This window comes from Microcebus murinus, chromosome 2 (assembly GCF_040939455.1).
Source record: "Microcebus murinus isolate Inina chromosome 2, M.murinus_Inina_mat1.0, whole genome shotgun sequence".
Lineage (NCBI taxonomy): Eukaryota > Metazoa > Chordata > Mammalia > Primates > Cheirogaleidae > Microcebus > Microcebus murinus.
The window spans coordinates 59,738,048-59,758,959 of NC_134105.1; the positions used below are offsets into that span (position 1 = coordinate 59,738,048).

General features: G+C 39.7%; 2 protein-coding genes across 3 annotated transcripts in view; one reads left to right on the forward strand and one right to left on the reverse strand.

Annotated features, from left to right (window-relative positions):
• Positions 1-15,878, reverse strand: part of SLC44A5 (solute carrier family 44 member 5) — a 322,073-nt gene extending 306,195 nt beyond the window's left edge. Inside the window, exon 1 of one of the 2 annotated variants that reach the window (XM_012787740.3) lies at positions 15,661-15,878. In XM_012787740.3, the coding sequence (XP_012643194.2) occupies positions 15,661-15,694 (34 nt within the window). In that variant the 5' untranslated portion in view covers positions 15,695-15,878. Of the gene's footprint in view, positions 1-10,717; positions 14,746-15,660 lie in introns of those variants that run through there. The other variant, XM_012787716.3, reaches the window with a different exon arrangement.
• ACADM (acyl-CoA dehydrogenase medium chain) overlaps positions 1-20,912 on the forward strand; it is a 277,105-nt gene that overhangs the window by 198,072 nt on the left and 58,121 nt on the right. The window lies entirely within an intron of this gene.

Here is a 20,912-nt window from a genome sequence, read left to right on the forward strand (position 1 = left end):
CAGGTTTTTGGTTCCTTTTGCTTCAAGGCAGAGGTAGAGCTGAAGACCCACAGGAAGACTGAGAAAGAAGATGGATGTGAAAACTCCACTTTTTAAATCAATATAAGAGCACTAATAGAGGTATATGTAAGATGTTATGGGTGCTACAAGGAGGAAATGGTGGTACTCAGAGGAGAAGATGGGAGAAGTTTTACAGAAAAGTGACATTTGTACTGATTTTAAAGAATATATAGGAATTTTCAGAATTACACACAAAAACACATCACCCCCCACACACAAACCCAAACAACAACATCATGAAGGCAGAGAAACATAAAAGAATGGGATGTGGTCCCCAGTATTTAGTTTGGTGGGATCATTAAGATTAGTGTGGATGTGGAAAGTGGTGGGAAATGAAGCTGGGAAAGTAATCATGGGTCAGATCCTAGCCTTGTATGCATTGCTATGCAACTTTGATTTTATCCTGTATAGCTAACAGAAAGCCATTATTGGATTTTAGGGATGTGAAATGATCAGATTTGTCTTTTAGGAGTATCATATTTGCAGTAGTGTAAAAATAAATTGGAGGAGATCTAAGGCTAAAGCAAGGAGACCCGTTAGTGCAGAGGTGATGTAATCTGTACTAAAAATGATGAACACTGAATTGTATCTGTGGCAGTGGAGATAGAGAAACATAGATACTTAGGATCAATAACAGTGACTGACTTAATTGGGTTGAGCAGAGGCCTGGAAAGAGGACATGAGGGAAAAGGTGGAATCAAGGATTCTCAGCTTACAGACAGCAAACAGATGGATAAAGATTCTATTACATAAAATCACAACTATGGAAAATTATACATGAACAAAGACTAGGTGGTAACCTACAAAAATGAAGGGGGGCCGGGCGCTGTGGCTCATGCCTGTAATCCTAGCTCTTGGGAGGCCGAGGCAGGCGGATTGCTCAAGGTCAGGAGTTCAAAACCAGCCTGAGCAAGAGCGAGACCCCGTCTCTACTATAAATAGAAAAAAATCAATTGGCCAACTGATATATATATAAAAAATTAGCCGGGCATGGTGGCACATGCCTGTAGTCCCAGCTACCAAGGAGGCTGAGGCAGAAGGATCGCTCGAGCCCAGGAGTTTGAGGTTGCTGTGAGCTAGGCTGACGCCACGGCACTCACTCTAGCCTGGGCAACAAAGCGAGACTCTGTCTCAAAAAAAAAAAAAAAAAAAAATGAAGGGGGCAAAAAGTTTAGTTAGGATGGTAGGACCCATTTGTTTCCCAAAACTTCTTCAGTGTTATGTTGTTTGTACGGAATTGTTTGGGGCTACATCTAGTTTTAAATACTAACTTTGCAAATTAGTAGTTTATGACTTTGAGTAAATTATTTAACCTTTGTGAACTGTCTCACCCAATATTTGTTTATAATTCATCTTGTTTCAATGAATATTTAAAGTAGTTTATAAAAATGCATACAATCCAGCAAAACAAAGTAGTCATGCACTACTTAGCAACATTTTGGTCAACAACAAACCAACGACAAACCACATACATGATTGTGGTCCCATAAGATTATAATATTGTATTTTTACTGTACCCTTTCTATGCTTAGATACACAAGTACTTACCATTGTGTCACAACTGCCTACAGCATTCAGTACAGTAGTATGGTATGCAGGTTTGTAGCCTAGGAAAAATAGGCCCCTTGCACAATGAAATTGCCTAATGACACGTGTCTCACAATGTAGTCCTGCTGTTAAGTGATGCATGACTGTACTTGAGGGGAAAGAGACGATGAGGGGAAAGAATAAAGACATGAAAAACAAAATGAAATCAAGTGAATAACTTATGACGACATAGTCTGGAGTAAGAAGTGAGCTCAAATTCAGTCTGAGTTTCCTGTCTACCCATAGGTGGAAAAGCAAGTTCCATAACTCACATAGTCCACTGTTGGGTAGCAACATTTCAGAGAAACGTCTCCATCAGATCTTCATAATGCAGATTCTTGGCAAAATAGTGATCAGTACAAGAAATAACATCTTTGAACTTCATACAATGTCAAGTTTCTCAATGCCAGTCAGTGTTATAACTGCTAAGTGCAAATCAGCAAAAGCACTTCTGTGGGGACCAAAATAACACAAACTGGGTAAAGAGCTATCTCAAGGTCTGGCTGATTCCAAGAAAAAGTTTTAGCATATCTCAAGCAATAAAAAGACTGCATCTTTATTCTGGAAATCTCTCATAAATAGCCCTCTCATAAAGATCACTCAAGGACACCATCTAACCACCTTCCCAGTCCCCACTAGTTTTCTGATGATTCCTGAGAAACTGGTCTGACAATAACAGTTCTCAAAATTCTCAGCCTTAATACATACAAAAACTCCATTTTCAGAAATACAAGATTCAGCATAAAACCTCACTAAACATGGCCAACTGAAGGAAAAGAAGTCTGGACTCACAAAAATTCTAAATATTCAAGAGGTATCCCAGTCCTTTAATATAACATAAACAATTAGCTAGTGATATTACACATTAGACTATCTCAAAGATTTGTTTTAGTAAATGATTATTCTAATTAGTATACTTTCCTACCATTTAATGCTGTCAAAAACTCAAAAATGGTTTGTTTTCCCAAATAAGTTAAATGCCTCTCCTTTGACTCATATAAACTTATTTATAATCTACTAATTTGCCTACTCTTCAACATACTCACGGTTAACTCAGAATCAGGTAGTGAGAATTTACAGAAGTTAAAACATTAGAAGTCTTGATCTTAGAATTAGTAAAGTGAAGGTTATGTCCTCCTTTTTTATCTTTGTGATGTTTCTATAGATTACTAAATAAAAGTTTGTGAGAAGTGTGACAATTATTCAATGCAGCTTCCATAAAATTTGAAAAAGTATACGTTTTAATGTAAGACTCTCTTAGTGGTAAAGAAGCATGAGGGAAGAGTGGATTTCCAAGCTATTCTTTATAATTTCAAGCCTATCATATCTCACACAGCTAAGATATCCCTAGACACATCTTTTTATGATCAAACCTTTTTTTAACAATACAATGGTCCTCCTTGAGTCACCAATACACTTTCACTGAAGGAAAGGTGTTAAATCAGCAAAATCAATGTCATTGCCATTGGTAAAGAATGAGATGACATTCTGCAGCCAAAGAGAAGCAATGTGAATAAACGGCTAACATGAATAAGGAGAAAAAAAGAACTTAATTCAAAGTGAAAGACATTGTTAATACTAGAAATGGTGAAGTATGAATGCTCAGTAAGTAGCTTTTACCTTACTTAAAAATTTTATGCCTTTTGGTATGCTTAAACTTATACCTACAGAATGCACATAGTCATAGGCTAACCTTAAAATAACTTTTGATTTTTTTTGTAAGACAAACCTGGAGAAATAATAAATTTTTAATAAAATATCAATTTAAAATTTTTATTTTTGTCTTTATGTTTGAACACTGAAACAATCAATGAGCTACAAAATTTATATAAAGAATCTGTCCTTCAAGTTTTTAAAATACATGGATATTAAATTGCTTCTTTTATTTATTTTTATGTTGAATATGTCAGAGGCTATTAAATTGCTTCTTTTAAAACTGGGTTTTAAAATTTTGATCCTACAAGAACATTTTCACTCAACAAGCACTTAGGACCAGTCATGAGTTTCCTCAGAGCCTCCCTTATCAGATAAAGCACACCTAGAAGGTAGAGTTATTAAGCGTGCAGCTCTCCTCTAAAATCCTAATGGCCAAAAAAAGCTTCAGAAAAGATGCCCCAGAGGCTGCCCCTCCTTTCACATTAAAGAGCTATAGAAGAGTCAGAGCTTAACAAGTAACCCTATTCTTGATCCTTTCTTTCACACAGTTGTCAGAGAGATGCAGAACAGAAATCAGCAATGGGAAATTGTGATTCCTCGATTGAACAAGACATTTTTCCCCATGACTTTAATGTTCCTCTAATGTCATGGTTCCTAATTGAAAACTACTGAAGGTTATAAAACCATTATATACTATGGAAATCCAGAGAAGGAAAGAAGGGCAAAGAGGCAGCAAAGACAAAAAAAGAAAGAAAGAAAGAAAGAAAGAAAGAAAGAAAGAAAGAAAGAAAGAAAGAAAGAAAGAAAGAAATGTCTTTATTTTGAACCCTAATTATTTATTAAAAGGTGTGCCTCATCTAAACATAGAACAATGGGATAGATGAAGCTCACCTTAGGGTCCCTTTTTCAGAAGCAGCTTCCTATCATGTCTCAGGAATAATGGAAAAAGGATAAGGCTGGCCCAGAGTTTCTCAATCTTGGCACAATTGACAATTTGAACCAGATAATCCTTTGTTGTGGGAGGCTGTGCTGTGCATTATAGAATCTTCTGGTCTCTGGTCTCTACTCTGATCTCTACTCTGGTCTCATCCCTGGTCTCTACTCACTAGATGCCACTAGTACCACCCCAGTCATGAAAATCAAAAATGTCTCTAGACACCACAAAATTGTCCCTGGTTGAAAACAACTAGGCTTGTCCCTAAACAAAATATTTTAAAATTTTTCTTTAGTTTCTTAAGAGCTTTTCAGCTGAGTGAATGGACTGCTACAGCCAGTGAAAGAGGACTGGCAAACTTTTCTCTCTTGGCAACTTTCTCCTACAGTGATATATTTTATTAACTATTAATATTTTGTCAGGAAGTCCATTTGTACACCTCCTTAAATACTGCATTTTAATGTTTCATAAAGATAATGTATTTAAAAGCATAAAATAAGAAAAAAGAGAAACATCCCTAGAACTAAGTGATATAATAGCGTTCTACACGAATCCATCCCTATCTCCTTAGGAAATTATTTGTTGTTAAAAAGCAACCAAAATTTAAAATAGTGAAAGAGGGGTTAAAAACCACCACACAAAATCAAATAGTAACAAACAAGAAACAAAACCTGCTATTATTTCTTCCATCTTAAAAAAGAGTAAATCTTTTTTTCAACTCTACAACTCCTATCCCCAGCCATAACATCATTTTGTAAGGCCCCAAACTAGCCTAACCAGCTTTTCGCTTCTATAACCACGCTTGCTCTTAGGTAATTAGGACCCTACCCTCTCCTTTTTCTTTGTTCTTTTGTTAATTCTTCCCGTAAGTGCCGATAGTTGTGCAACTGGTTGTACAAGATAGGGTCGCTGGAATTTCCCCACCCTAAACTCCCTGACCACCTGCGTGTGGTTTTGGCCCATAAAAACCCTAAACTTGAGAGCCTCGGCGTGGCAGCTTCCCCATCTCGGTGATGCTGTTAGCCCCTGCGCTGTGCTGGAAAATAAATCCTCTTGCTGTCTTGCATCAAGCCTCTAGACTCTGAGTCTTTTTGGGCGGTCGTCTCTCTCCCAAACGGGCTGTACATTTCTACGGCCCAACAATTTCTTTAATCTCTTACAGCAAAACCCTCAAAAGAGTTGACTATCTTGTCTCTAATTTTTCTCCCCCTTATTATCTCTTAACCTATCCCATTCAAAGCATCATTGCCACCATTACACCTAAATTTCCTTTGTCAAGGTCTTTGGTGAACTTCAAACTGATAAATCCAGTGGCCAGTGTCAGCCCTGATTATACTGAAGCTATCAGCAGCATTTGACACAACTGATTATTCTCCAGCTTGATACATTTTCTTCCACTCTTTTGATTTCCCTTTTACTTACTAGTTGTTCCTTCTTAGTTTCTTTTACTGGTTCCTTCCCCTCTCATCAACCTCTTAATAGTGGAATAGCCTTAGGCTCATTTCTCTCAACCTCCACTCAATTCCCAGTGAATCATCCAGCCTGTCATCTTAAATACCACCTATGTGCTGATAATTTCCAAATTCATATTATCAGCCCAGGCCTCTCTCCACACTCCAACTTCCTACTTGTCATCTCGATAATCAAATAAATATTCAAACCCAAATGTGTCCAAAACTAAACTCCTGATCCTTCCCCCTAAATTTGCCCCAACTATAATCTTCTAACATCAGTTGATGGCAGCTCCAACCTCTCTTACTTATTCAGGCCAAATTTGGAGTCATCTATGATTCCTTTGGAATTGTGGAGCCATCTATGATTCCTTTCTTTCCCTCATATTTCACATTCCTTCATGCTTCACATATTAGTCCCACCTTCAAAATATATTCAGGATCTTCCCACATCTTATGTCTTCCACTACTACTGTCCTGCCACTATCTCGCTGAATTATTTTTTATAAACAATTTTTATAAACAAATTTTTATAAACAATTTTTTAATTTATTTTTAAAATTTCTATTTTAAAATATTTAATTGACAAATAAAGATTGTACATATTCAAAGTGTACAACATGGTGATTTGGTATATGTATGCATTGTACAATGATTATCACAACCAAATTCAATAACACATCCATCACCATCTATGCTGCACATTAGATCCCCAGACCTTATTTGTCTAATAATTAAAAGTTTGTACCCTTTGACCACCATCTCTTTTTCCTGAGGCCTTCAGCCTCTGGCACTGTTCTACTGTCTGCTTCTACATTTTTAGATTACACATGTAAATGAGACCATACAATATTTGTCTTTTTGTGCCTAGTTAAGTTCACTTAGTAGAATGTCCTCCAGGCTTATACATGTTGTTTTAACTCAACAGCAAAAAAAGTAAATAACCCAATTAAAAAATGACCAAAGGACCTGAATGGACATTTTTTTTTCCAAATAAGACATACAAATAGTCAACAGGTATAGCTATCACTAATCATCAGAGAAATGCAAATAAAAATCACAATGAGATATCACCTCATACCTGTCAGGATGGCTACTATCAAAAAGACAAGAGACAAGTACTGAAGAGGGTGTGTAGAAAAGGGAACCCTATATACTGTCAGTAGAAATGTAAATTGGCATAGCCATTATGGAAAACAGTACAGAGGTTCCTCAAAAAATTAAAAACAGAACTATCATATGATCCAGCAATCCCACTTCTGGGTAAATATCCAAAGGAAATGAAATCAGTACCTTGAAGACATATCTGCACTCTCATGTTCATTGCATCATTATTCACTAATACACAAGATATGGAACCAACATATACATATACATATATATGCACATATATGTACACATACCAAATTTTCTTTATTCATTCATATATTCCTGTACACACACACAATGGAATATCATTTAGCCATTAAAAGGAGGAAATCTCAACTGAATTATTGCAAAAGATTCCATACTTGTCTTCCAGCTTCTCCTTATCCCTACATATGTGGCCACAGCAATTCTTTTAAAATGTAAATCAGATCATATTAGTCCTCTGTTCAAAACCCGCAATGGTGCCCCATTTCACTAAGGGTAAAAGCCAAAGTCCTTAAAATTGTCTAAAGGGCCTAATATGACTTAGTCCTCTCTCATCTTTCTCACTGTCTTTCCTATTTCTATCCTCTTTGCTAATTCCACTTGGTCTCCTTTCTGTTAATCAAACATGTCAGGTATGTTCTTACCTTAGGATCTTTGCCCTTGCTTTTCTCTCTTTATTAGAGGCTCTTCTTCTTCCACGGATAACTACCTCACCTCCCTCAATATTATCTTTTCAATTAGTCCTATCTTAATCACCCTGTTAGAGTTGGCCCTGTCCATCATCCCAACACCATCACTCCAAATCCTCCTACAGTGCTCAATTTTTTTCTTTCTGTCATTGCACTTCTCAATGTTTAAATCAATAATTTGTTTATGTTTTTATTCACTATTTGTCTTCTTCATATAGAATGTAAACTTCATAAAGAAATTATTTTGTTCTCTGATGTACCACAGTGTAAGTGATCAATTAATATTTGTTGAATGATGGAAGAATAAACAAACAAATGAAATAAAGTAGAGTAATATCCCGCCCTGAAGTAAAGGGATAGAAGCTTTCTCCTTTTTTCTTTTTTTCTTTTCTTTTCATGTCAATAGATTTAGGGAGTATAAGTGTTTTTTGTTACATGAACGAATTGTATAATACTAAAGTCAGGGCTTTCAGTGTGCTCATCACCAAAATAGTGTACATTGTACCTGATAGGTTGATTTTTAGCCCTCACCCTACCACCTCCCCCCCATCTTAGTTTCCAATGTCCATTACACCATTTTATGACTACATATACCCATCATTTAGCTCCCACTTATAAATGAGAACATGTGGTATTTGTTTTTCCTTTCCTTCCTGAGATACTTCGTTTAGGATTAACGGTCTCCAGTTCCATCCAAGTTGCTGAAAAAGATATTATTTCATTCCTTATTATGCCTGAGTAGTACTCCATGGTGTGTGTGTGTGCGTGTGTGTGTGTGTGTGTGTGTGTGTGTGTATACACCACATTTGCTTTATCCACTCATCAGTTGATGGGCACTTAGGTTGGTTCCACATCTTTTCAATTGTAAATTGTACTGCAATAAACATACAAGTGAAGGTGTCTTATTTTAAAAATGACTTATTTTCTTTTGAGTATATATCCAGTAGTGGAATTGCTGGATTGAATGGTAGGTTTACTTTTAGTTCTTCGAGGAATCTCCATACTGTTTTCCATAGAGGCTGTACCATTAATAGTTTACATTCTGTCTTTTCTTCTTTATTTTCTTTCTCCGTCTCCTGTTCATATATCAGAGGACTAGGTGGGCTGTGAGGGGGAAGGGCTTCTTTGGTAAAGAAGAGTAGATAAATACAGTTGGAGAGGTTTTTATTGCAAGAGTTTAGGTTTTTGTTTTGTTCTTTTTTTCTTTTTTAGTAGACGGAAAAAATGTCTATTAAAAAAGACAATTTATAGTGTATAACATGATATTTTGATATATGTATACATTTAGAGATGGCTAAATCAAGCTATTTAACATACTCATTACCTCACCCACTTATCATTTCTTTGTGGTGAGAATGAAATATTTTAGGTTTTAAAGGACATTCTATCTTTTCAGTTTTGGGGGCTATGAAATCTGGGGCTTTTGGGGGTTGTTAGGGCTTTTGTGTTTTCTTTATCACTCTGGTTTTTAGTTTTGTGATGCTTCTACTTGGAAGGCACCTTCTAAACTAAGCAAACCTGATGAGCTAGGAATGAGTACCAAAAAAAACAGAGGAGAAAACAAGTCTCTACAAGGAACTCAAGGGAAACAGGAAAAGAGAACTTCAGGTTTCTAGCCTCATTCACTAATTAGGAATAAGGATTAAGATTCAAGGCCACTAATGAAACTGGTAATAAAGATTATGAATTAGAGTGTTCCTTTTTTCCTCAGGATCCTGGAAACAGCAAGTAGGGTACAGGGGAAACTCTAGAGCAATTGTATAAACAAATAAATTAATTCCACTATTGTGTAGGGTTTTTTTTTAATATTCTTTCACACACACTATGTCTCCTCTAATATCTAAATACCAGTGAGGGGGTCCCTACCCTCCAAGATAGAGGTGCAAATATAATGAACCACAGGTGTATTCATTATCTAATGCTATGTAAAATATTAACCTAAAATTTAGGTACTTAAGATAGCATTTATTATCTCTCATAGTTACTATGATTCAGGAATCAAGAAGCAGCTTGGTTGGACAATTCTAGGTCAGGGTTAATCATGAAATTCAGTCAATTGTTGGCTGAAGGTACAGATATCTGAAGGCTGGACTTGGCTGGAGGATCTGTTTCCAAGGTAGACCCCTCACATGACTAGCATGTTGGTGTTGGCTATGAGCAGGAGGCTTCCGTTCCTCCCCACATGAGCCTCTCCAGGGGATGTGTGTTTTCACCACATGGTAGCTGACTTTCCCCAAAAGGAGTAACACAAGAGAGCAAAGGACACAGAAGAGCAAGGCAGAAGTCATGAGGCCTTTATGTAAACCTAGTTTTCTGCTGTACTCTAGTGATCACACAGGTCAGCTGAGATCCAGACTGGGAAGGGGGTAGGAGAGAGTGTGATACCAGTAAGTAAGGAACCTTGAGGGCTATCTTGAAGGCTTACCATATGGAAGGCAAAATCATTCCAATCCACTCAAAGTTAACCCAGATACATCTTTCCCTGTTTATGCCACTTCTAAAAGAGAGAACATTTGTTGCTCTTGTCTTGCCTTCCCATCTCTAGAGAGCCCTAAAACCTCCAGTATAATACCATCTTAGCATCTGTGAGCTGTTAGCCTACTTTGCGTTAGCAATGTATTTTTCATTCTAATAGTAGATCCCAAACAATAAAGTTGTGACACTTCTGGGGAAAGGGAAAGACAATATAGCATCTTCTTAATTCAGCAGGGTAAGAAAGTTGATGATCTACCTTTCTATGTTAGACTTGATAGACCTTGAGAAAATGGAACAGATATTAAAATACTGAATGTAGACAAAGGAAAAAGATTCATGGGGCTTGGTTATGCCTCTATCTACAGCACATAATTTACTATCAGACCTCTAGAAAGCACCTAATATCTTTGTATCTTGATTTTTCTCATATGTAAAATGTAGAAGATATTACTATGCTCACATGTATGAAGAATGAAGTCTGAAAATAAAGTAGGAACAGAAGTCTATTATGTATGTGCATGTATATATATATATATATACATACATATACATGTAGAAAGAGAAAGCTCAGTTCCCAATTTATATTTAGACTTCACAACATATACACACACACACATATATGTATGTGTGTGTATATATTTCTTGACTCATATAGAATATGCATTTACAACCATGAGCTTGACAAGACTCCTTATAGACATAGACTATTCATATGTGGCAGCATCACTCACCTCTCAGTGTATCATTCCTTCAATAACTCTATAAACACTGAGAATTTCTTCTAATTTTTAACATGCCTTGATTCTCACTACTGTGAAAAAAAAGCTGATGTCATAAACACATTATGTTACAGAATCACTAAGGGCCAGACCCCATTCTTAATTACATAATCCCTCAGGTACTACCAGCCTTGCTAACCTCATAAGAGCCACTTGGAGTATAAAGAAAGAGGAGGAGGGGAATGAACAAAAGACTGAAGCTACCAAAATTCTTTGTATAATTTTCATTATTAATCTTTGGCAAAGAAACAGAGTTTGGAGGTGGGAGCAGGCAGTAGATAGCATTAAAATAATCAATTATTATTTATATGTTCCCAAATATCATGGCACCTTCTAATGACAAATGCTTAGGGGGAAGAAAATCATCCAACAGACCCCATTTGCCCCTCTCCAACATCTCCACGGTAATATCTGACGCCCAAGAGCATAATTTCCCTGTTAACTAGCTGTCAAGCACCTACCTCCAACAAATGGCATCATCATTAATATTTTCATGCTGTTTTCATCTGTGAGGTCTTTAATCCATAAGAACAACCTAATAATGATTATAAAATCAAAGAGATTTTGTAAAAGCCTATGTGCTTTTATTGTTACAAATGCTTCACTAGAAAATATCAGTCAAAAGTATAAAGGTACACTGCTTTGAACTTTTTCTGTGCTTGAATGAGAGTGTTTCTCTTGGAACATTCTCACATCACATTTCTGTTTCTTGTGGCAAAATGAATGAGCTGATGTTGCCTTAGAGGCTTCCCTGTTTCCCTTTTCCTGTCGCTTTTCTCCTCCTTCCATGGACCCTCTCCCGTTGCCTAGGAGCCCCACATGCTGTCTTCTGCATTCCGCCTACTGTATAGTCATGTTCCAGACCCTTCACAATCCCCCCTTCTATAATTACAATATGTTTTCCCTAAGACAGACTTGCTTTGAGAGGCTGGCCAGGTGGGTGACTAACCTAATTATCTGTACTAAATGCTGAATTAGTCCTCATTCTCTCTAGAACTGTTTTTGAAGCAGAGATTCCTAGAGATACTACCAACATCTCAGACAAAAATATTGTAGGTATTTTGGTGAATAGTAAGAGAGGATACAATAGTATAACCAGACCTTTTAAAAAAATAAAGTCCATTGGGTCACCTTACTTGGCCTAGGAAGCTGATGTAAGGAAGCTACTCTCCCTGAAAACATTCTCCAGAATAGGAATGTAGCCCCAAACGAGTATCCAATGGCTTCCCATTGCACTTAAAATCTACATCCCATTTGATGGCCAAAATGATCTGTCCTCTCCACACTTACAGCCCATGACTCGAGCATTACAGAAGTGATCCATATAACCAAAAACATTTGTACCCCTTAATATTTAGAAATTAAAAAATAAAATCTGGCCTCTCCCTGTCTCTACCTCACACACTATACTCCAGCTGAACTGGCCTTGAACATGCGGAGCTGCAAACTGATTCCTGCCTTAAGGCCTGCAGTACTATGTTTCAGTCATTGGCATGCAAATTACTCTTCATCACTTGTTTCCTAGCACAAATGTCATCTCTTCAGACAATCTAAAATAACCTCATAATCACTTTCTAGTACATCATCCTATTTTATTTCTTCATGGTATCAATCACTGCGGGAAATTCTAGTTCATGTATTTGTTTACCTGCCCCTTCCAGGCCGTTTTCTAATGTACTTTTCATTGTCTGTCATGTTCATCACTGTATCCCTAGTGTTTTGCCCAGAACCTGGTACATATCCAGTGTTCAATAAATATATGGTGAACAAATGAATGAATAGATGAATTCAAGCATAACTTAACCTTTAAACTTAAATAATTGAGTAAGAAGTCCTTGTACTAATATTGGAAAAGCTTGGGGTGGGAGTGAGGGTAATATCACTATAAACCATGTAACTAACTTATATTAATAAGATTTTTATTGATCATAGACCACAACAAAACATTATAAATACTGTATTCATAAAGACCCCATTGTATTCATAAAGACCCCATTTGCATTTGAAAAACTGTCCTTCTGATGAGATGTCAAAAATGAATGCTAGTATCCCTTGAGAAATTCTGGCAACAGATCTCATTTTCTGTCAATGTTAAATTACATTTCTCTTTGGCCAATTTCTAGCTGATATAGATATGCAGTCTCTATTGCTAGGACTTCAGAAGCCAATGAGCAACTTGCCTGTCAGATCTAACGAATGATCTCTCCCCTCATGCAGTGTAGCTAAGCAGAGAAGCAGCTCCCATAAGAGAATAACCAACACAGCATGGAATATTGCTAAACCTATAGTTTTTTATCTAGCAAAGTACTACCCTGCCCCCTGCCAAAAAAAAGCCTAGAAATTTTGTTTTCTACCAGGCAATCTCAGTTTAGTTGGTTGTAGCTTAGAAGCCTGAGAGCAGTCTAGTAAGCCTGCAGTTAGATGTTTTTGTAGAGTTCTCCTCTCCAAAGGTAAAATTGAGTCAAGTCAATGGATTACAACTTCCTGGGGTTGCTTCTGTCATCTGACAAATACTACAATTCATCCTCCTTTGCTAAAGTGAAATTCCAAGGATTGAAAAAAAAAAAAAAAACAGTATCTTTCATTCTAAGAAATACTAAATGAGTTTGTTTTTTTAAAAATCAATACAAGTCAGTACAAGCTAAATAATATAACTTTCCCTTTAAGAAAAACATGTAGCATGAGAAAACCTTATTTTCAAAGAACTACAATAAAATTTCTTGAGACCATGTGTCCTAGGAAAGCTCGATTATTAACCCTTCCAGAGGAACTATTAACACTTAAATGACAATATTCCATGAAGTGCTATTATTCAATTATTTCACCATTAAATTTATTTAAGAAAATACACGATTCCACCTTGGCCTACAAAACAAAAACTTCTTGGTGCTTTGAGGGGAGAGGAGTGTAAAAGGGAAGTGTCTTTTTCATCAAATCTCTTATACTAGCTCACTACTCATTAATTTGGTCTCATATGCATCTTTTTGTGCTTCTGCCAAGATTATTAATCTCAAGGGTAAGATTGTCTCCAGCTACCATGTACTGTAAAACAGTAAAATTTTTTCCACTCTTCATGGACCATTTACAATCTGCAAGGTTTGGGGTGGGTATAAAACGTATTCCTGCCAATGGATAGCCACATCAGCAGTGCTGAAAACCAATCCTCCTGTTTCGTTCATCGTGCCATATGGTTCCATAAGAAAGGAGCAAACCAAAAGTGTAGCTAATGTACCCTGTCGATCTGGATGTAGACTAATTCTCTGATATATATGGTCAGGAGAGAAAATTGTTTGTAGATCAATATATTATCTCATTCATTCTTTACTCATCTACCTCTATACACACGTACTAATTCATGGGGGGAGGAGAATCGGAGGTTTAAGGCCCCTCCGATTTTACAGGAGCTATAATATTTTAAGGAAATACTCTGAGGTTATAGTTTCAACAAAAAATCCCGGGTGCTTAGTGATGTCTTCTGAAGAATTAAGGATTATGGTTTTAAACGCTTTCCAGTAAGTGGTTTGAGTACTCCGGAGCAATTAAAAAGCAAGCTGAAACACCAAGATAAAGTTGTGTCCCCCTAGTGACCTTTAGAGTGGAGCTAAGCTCCCACAAGCAAGACTTGGAGAAAAATGCAAGGAGCACACCAAAGCCTAGCGCGCTGCTGTACACCAAACCGATATATTCAATAATACCTTCTACCCCCACCCCAGCTCCCATCTCGGAGTTGCTGTCCTTTCTTATATAACCCCAAGGCGCAATAAGTCTCCGCCTCCCAAAACATCGGGCCCATAGGGTTGAAATCCAACTTCAAATGCGACCCCTTCCTTCTAGCCACCCAGTTCCCCCGCGAACAACCTTCCTCACCGCGCATGGTGTTGAGCTGACTTCCACCTCTCTGCAGTGCTGCAGACAACCTCTTAGGCACGGCCAGCTGCCCAGCGAGAGCTAGGGAGCCGGTGAGCAGCGACCTCCGCGAGTCCTGCGGGCGCGGGCGGGGTGCACCTGCTCCCCGCGTGCCGCGCTCTGAGCCCCGTGGACGACTCCCCACCCCGCCCTCAGCAAGACATCGCCCCGGAGGCTCCCTCCCGAGTCCCGCCCCCGACCACGCCGCGATGCCAGTCACCCCAGCAACAAGCTCTTCCTTGTCCTTCCCCACATCGCTTCTCCCCCCTGAACTTTCCAACTTTGGAAGCCCTGATTCTAAAGGAGCAACAGGGGGACGGCTCAGCCAGAGTCACTGCCCGCTTCCACAGGTTGGGAAGGGGCAGTAGCCTGCAGGGACTCGGCCAGTAGCAAGTCCCCTTGACCATCGGCGGGGGTGGGGCGGGGGGAAAGAGCCAGACAGCTCCATTCTCCGCCTGAGGATGGAGGCTGGGAAAATGGATGCAGAACTTGTCACCCTAGGGATGAAGGGGCGGAGAGAGCCAGGGATTGGGGGGGAGAGAATAGAAGAGACCAAGAAAAACTATAGAGAGCGAGAGGGAGGGAGGGAGAGAGGGAGAGAGGAAGGGAGAGAAAGAGAGAGAGAGAGAGAGAAAATTCCGAAAAGGAAGGATGAGTAGCTAGGAGCAAGAGTTGCTTCTCTGCCCACTGCCCTGAGGCGAGAAGGTGCAACAGTTAGACACTCAAGCTCACTGAGTAGAAAAAGGATGGGGTGAGAGAAAAGAGTCTCCAGGTTTCCCTAGGTTACAAAAGGGACACAAACTCCTGTCAGAGTGTCCCCGCAGGCAAAGGGAGCTGAAGCAGGACCGAGGTTCTCCCCATCTCCCAGAGAAGGCAAACTATTCCCCGACAGGCAGCCTTCCACTCGCCCGGGCTTGGATGTGAACAGGCCGGGGCCGACGGCGGGTGAGAGAGGGGATGCGGCGAGGTGAGGATGGAGCAGGACTCACCCTGGGTGCTGGGGGGCTTTCTCTTCTTCGCCATCTTCTGCACCCTGCCCTCCCCCAGACCCCCCACGCGCGTCCTCCGGCCGCCGCGCAGCTCTGGGAGCGGGCGCCGTGGCTTCCAGGCGCGCTCTCGCCGCGGCTCTCAGCTCAGCGAGCTCTTTGTTGCTGTGATGGCATCTGCGAGGCAGCGGCGGCGGCCGGGCTGCGCGCTCCGCTCGGCTCGGCTCGGCTGGGCTGGGGCGGGCGCCGCCGCCCCTCTGCTCTCGGCCGCGCCGCGGCGCCGGTCCCCCGCTCGCGCTGCTGCGGACGCTGTGGCTGCGGCGGCGGCTGTGGCTGCTGCGCCGCTGCTCCTGCTGCTGGAGGGGGCAGCGCCGGGACCCCGGAGCGCCCGCCCAGCGCTGACCTCCTCCTTTCCCGCACCCCTCCCCCACCTCCCCACCCCCGGTGTCCCGTCTGAGCCGCCAGCTTCAATCCAACCGGTGACGGCGCCGTCATCCGGCAGCCGCTGCTGGGAAGGGTGACCGTGGGCGGCGGCGCGGAGCCGCTGGGGGGAAGCGGGGAGACCGCGGCCATCTGGGGCCAGAGAGGAGACAGCCAGGCAGCCCGCGTCTGATGCAGCCCGCAGTCGGCCTGCCTGCCTCCGAGCCCCAGAAGCCCCCTCCCGGGCTGCAGGACTCGATGGGCCCGCGAAAGGCACCCTTCTTCGTAGGCCAACAGGAGCTCCAGCCCTCGGGCTAACTGCGGGAGGACAGGCACCGTCGCGGGGCGGTTCTCCTCGGCAGCCTCCAAGGCGACAGCGAGTCCGAATTCCAAGCGGGTGATGAGCCCAGATGCGCGTGGTTGACTCTGCCCCTCCCGAACCGAGAAGGAAAGAGGGGAGAGGGAGACTGGGGGTTGACAGAGGGCACCGAAATTGAATTGAAGAGGCAGCCTACCGCCAGACACCTGCAAAATGACTTTGTTCTGGCCCTACAGCTCTTAATAGCGAGGGCTCAGGATAGCTCCCTGGGGGCTGTGGGAAAGGAGGAAAGAAAGTTCACGCACTCAGGTGTTGGAGGAATTGGGAGGTGGAGGCGTGATTTCTTGGCCTCCAGTGAAACTTTGTTCCACCGGCCGAGTTCTTTTCCCGCTCTGCTTGGGGGTTTGCCTTTGGCAAGTTTTAATTTTCCTGGAGGAGCTGTCCTCCTCTCACGTGCTGATAAGGATGAGAAGAAATCCTGTCGGCGTCCCAGGACTGTTTAAGACTGGTCTAAGAATATAAAGGAGCAGCTGGGCTAAACAGTAGCTTAAAACGTAGGGTAGGGAAGGATGCAAAATGGGGTATACACCAAAACTCACATCCTAATTCGCAACGATCATTTTAACACTTCCCCTTTTCTTACAGGTAAAAATAGTTCCCAACACAGTCTGGTTAGCTAAACATTCCGTGATTTAATTCAATACCTCCAGCCAGAAGTTGTCCCAGCACCAATGTGATGCGGCCGAAAGAACACGAGTCAAAATCTCTGGCTGTGAGTTCTGGACCTGTAACTTCATAGCTCTTGGAATCTGGACAATTCATTCAATTTCTCTCCACTTCTGTCTTCTGACCTGTACACTATCATCTCAAAGATTCTTTCCAGATCCTGAGATATTTAGTCACAAAATCATCACAAGTTATTTTTTGCAGACTTTCTAAATTTAACTTTATATAATGTACTATATTGAAGTAAATAATCTGAAAAACATGTAAAATACCCAATTCCTCTCACAACAAAGGTGTGCATCAAAAATAAAACAAAAATGTGAGCAAGTTTATTTTAATAAGCAGAATAGGCCCATTCTCAGACTTATGGCCAGAAATGAGACTTAGTCAAAATTTCTCTCTTCTGAAAAGCAGACTCTTATTTAATTAAAAACTAATCTTCCGAGTCTTCAAATTTTTAAGGTGTGTAAATATTAGGCTTTGTAAATATTCTTAGTCTATTTTATGTGCTCATATTTTATCACTAAGTACTAATTATTGCTTATATTACAATAATGTTTTTCAGTTTATTAATCACTGTAAACATATTTTATTTCATTTGATCCTGACCACAGCTATGAGTTGGAAGTAGGTCTTGTATTCCAGGGTTTGAGTTTTTCTTTTTTAAAAACAGTTTCACTGTGTTGTCAGGCTAGAGTGCAGTAGTGTCATCATAGCTCACTGCAACCTCCAACTCCTGGGCTCAAGTCATCCTCCTGCCTCAGCCTCCCAAGTAGCTGAGAGTACAGGTTTGCACCACCACACCTGGCTACTTTTTTCTATTTTTAGTAGAGATGGGGTCTCACTTGTTGCCACTGTCATTCAGATTTCAAGACTGTTGAACAGTAATAACTGTATAGGAGGAACATGCAACCACCGCAACAGACAGGCATTGTACTTTCTTCCTGGAATCCATTTTGGATCTCTTAGTGTAGCCAGCAGGTGCTGTTTACAGGCTTTTGAGTGTACTTGTACACTCAAAATCGGCATATGAAGGGGGTAGAGAAACTGAAATTGGCTTCCTACTCCATCCAACATACTACTATGGACACATAAGACTTAAATAACACCTCTTTCCTTTCTCACTGACAACCAGGCTGACCTAAGTATTCACTGCAATAAAATTTCACCTGAATTAAATGGAGGGTTTTAGGGTGAGAGCCTGTTAGAGTCTTCATCTCTGATAACTTCATTGATGACCCTTAACTTAGGAAGCAATTTCATGTACGCATGTTTGAATTGTACAGAAAGACATGATTAAAGGACTTACATGTAAATTCTGGGTTTCTTAGATAAAACCTTCACAAAGAGACTTCCCCCACAATCCCCACACCCTGCACCAACATTTTACTGCTTTCAGAGAACCCATAATACTACCATCACTACTAGCAATTGAAAATGACATACTGAATCTTTGCAGAGGAAAAATTTATTTAATTTTACAAAGTTTAATTTACCAACTGTCATTTAACCTCTAGAACTGCATCCCTCTAGAGGGAGTTAATTAATAGGGCACTTTTTACAGTGAAATGTAAGCTTATTGCAGTTCAACCACAGCAGGTGTCCTCAAACTACACCAGGCCTGCAGGCCACATGCAGCCAGCCGAGGACATTTATCTGGCCTGCCAGGTGTTTTTGCCCCCACTGCCTGTCCTGCTTAGCAGCTGATTAGTCCAGAGCCCACAGTGCGCATGTGTGGAATGTGCAGAGCACTCTCCAACGGCCCTCCAACAGTCTGAGGGACAGTGATCTGGCCCCCTGTTTAAAAAGTTTGAGAACCCCTGAACCACAGAAACCCAAAAGAAACAAAAGAAAGCATTTGAGAGGGCCAAGAAACTCTAGAGCTAAATTACCCAGAAATTTCACCAAGGGAAATGGCACAGACCTGGACTGAGTAAGACAGAGTATGGATGGAAAGGCACTATCAGATATTATATAGAAATAGTTCTGTATGATTCACAGCTAAACTCTCAAGGTTTTCTGGAAAATATATAAACAACTAAAGTTGGTTTTTTTGATACTCCAGTTGGCCTACTCAAGAACAAAATGTTCAATGTGATCTCTGCTAGCTTCCAATTATTCAATTTACCCCCAAAATGTTCTCGAGTTGTCCCATTGTAATTTTTGTTTATAATTTTGTTTCTTGACTCAGTTTACCAACTAATTCTTTCAAATGTGAGCAAGCAATTTGCATGAAAAATAAATGCATACAAAATAAGTAACGAAATGTTTCTGAGATATTTTTGACAATGGGCCAAATTGTATTTTCCTTTATTTCCTCTTCTTTTCTATTTCTATTTATTCATCAACTATCTATCTATCATTGACTCAACAAATATGTATTGAGTAAAATTATATGCCAGTCACTCTTACAGGTGATTGGCTATACAATGGAGAAATAAAACAGCAAGGTTAGTGCATTCATAGTATTTACAGTTTTATAAGAGAGACAAAATTAACCAAATAAATAGATAAATATAAATTATTACAAGTTCTGTGGGAAGAAAAAGAACATAGAGCTATAAGAGAAAGCATAATTATACAGCATAATTTAGACTAAGAATGTCAAGGAAGACTCCTGTAAGAAAGTGATGTTTAAAAAAAGAAATGAAGGACAGATAGGAATAAGCCAGGCAAAAAGTGAGAAAAAGATAGCTTTAGGCAGGAAAAACAGTGTGCTGAAAGGCCTAGATACAAAATTCAGGATTAGTTGTTTCCAAATTCCAAACTGATCAGGTGTCTCTTCAGTAAAAAATTTAAAATATTTTAAAAAATTGCTCACATATCTCCAACTATATTTATTTTTACATTGTATATGCTATTATATTAATATATTGTATACATTATAATATGTACACAAAAATCTGAAAGTTTCAAAAGATCAAGTTTTTGAAAATTGACCATCTTCAGAGATTGTTGCATGAGAGTAACTGATGGAAGACCAATGTAGGCTGTGGTTTAGGAGAGGATGATTTTAAGCAGGGTAAATGGTATGGTATGATTTACATTTTAAAGTACCACTCTCGTTCTTTATGGATAATTGGAATAAGCCTAATAAATTAATTATATGGTTATTAAAATAAGGTTGAGTGAGAGTTAAATTTGCACACCAAGCTTCAGACATGCTCTGGAGCCTCTCATTGAGTTGGGGAGTGACAGTGAAACTTTCAAATTAAAAGTAACTCAAGGACCTAAAAGTAACATACTCCACAGCAATGAGCACAACTGGAACCCAGATCTTGGTTTCTAAATACCATTGTCCACTGAAAAGAAACAGGGATCCTTAGAAAAATGACTCCAAGTCTGCAGTAGGCAAAGTACTAGGTAAACCTGGAACATTTTGATGTGCCAGAAAACAAAGAAGAGCTCAAAGATGAATGAGATCATGTTAAAAGGACAAACATGATTAGTTGCCCACTTATCAAACATATGAAAATTTGAACCTTAAACGATTGAATTAAAAAATAAAATGTATGAGTCCATAGTGATATTCAAAAGAGAGAAAATATGAAGTATATTTTAGAAAAATGTGAGCTAATATGACTGAATTAGAAAATCATCATTTTGCAATACCCAATGTAACAACTAAGAACATCAATGGAAGATAAAACCATTGCATAAAAGGTTGCTGGGAACATGATATTCATATGGTCTCAAAGTATTACCCCATACATTAGTAATTAAGAGGGAATGATGTACCTTTATAATGGAAAGTTTGTGTACTCACCATCTGAATCAACTAAGTGATCAA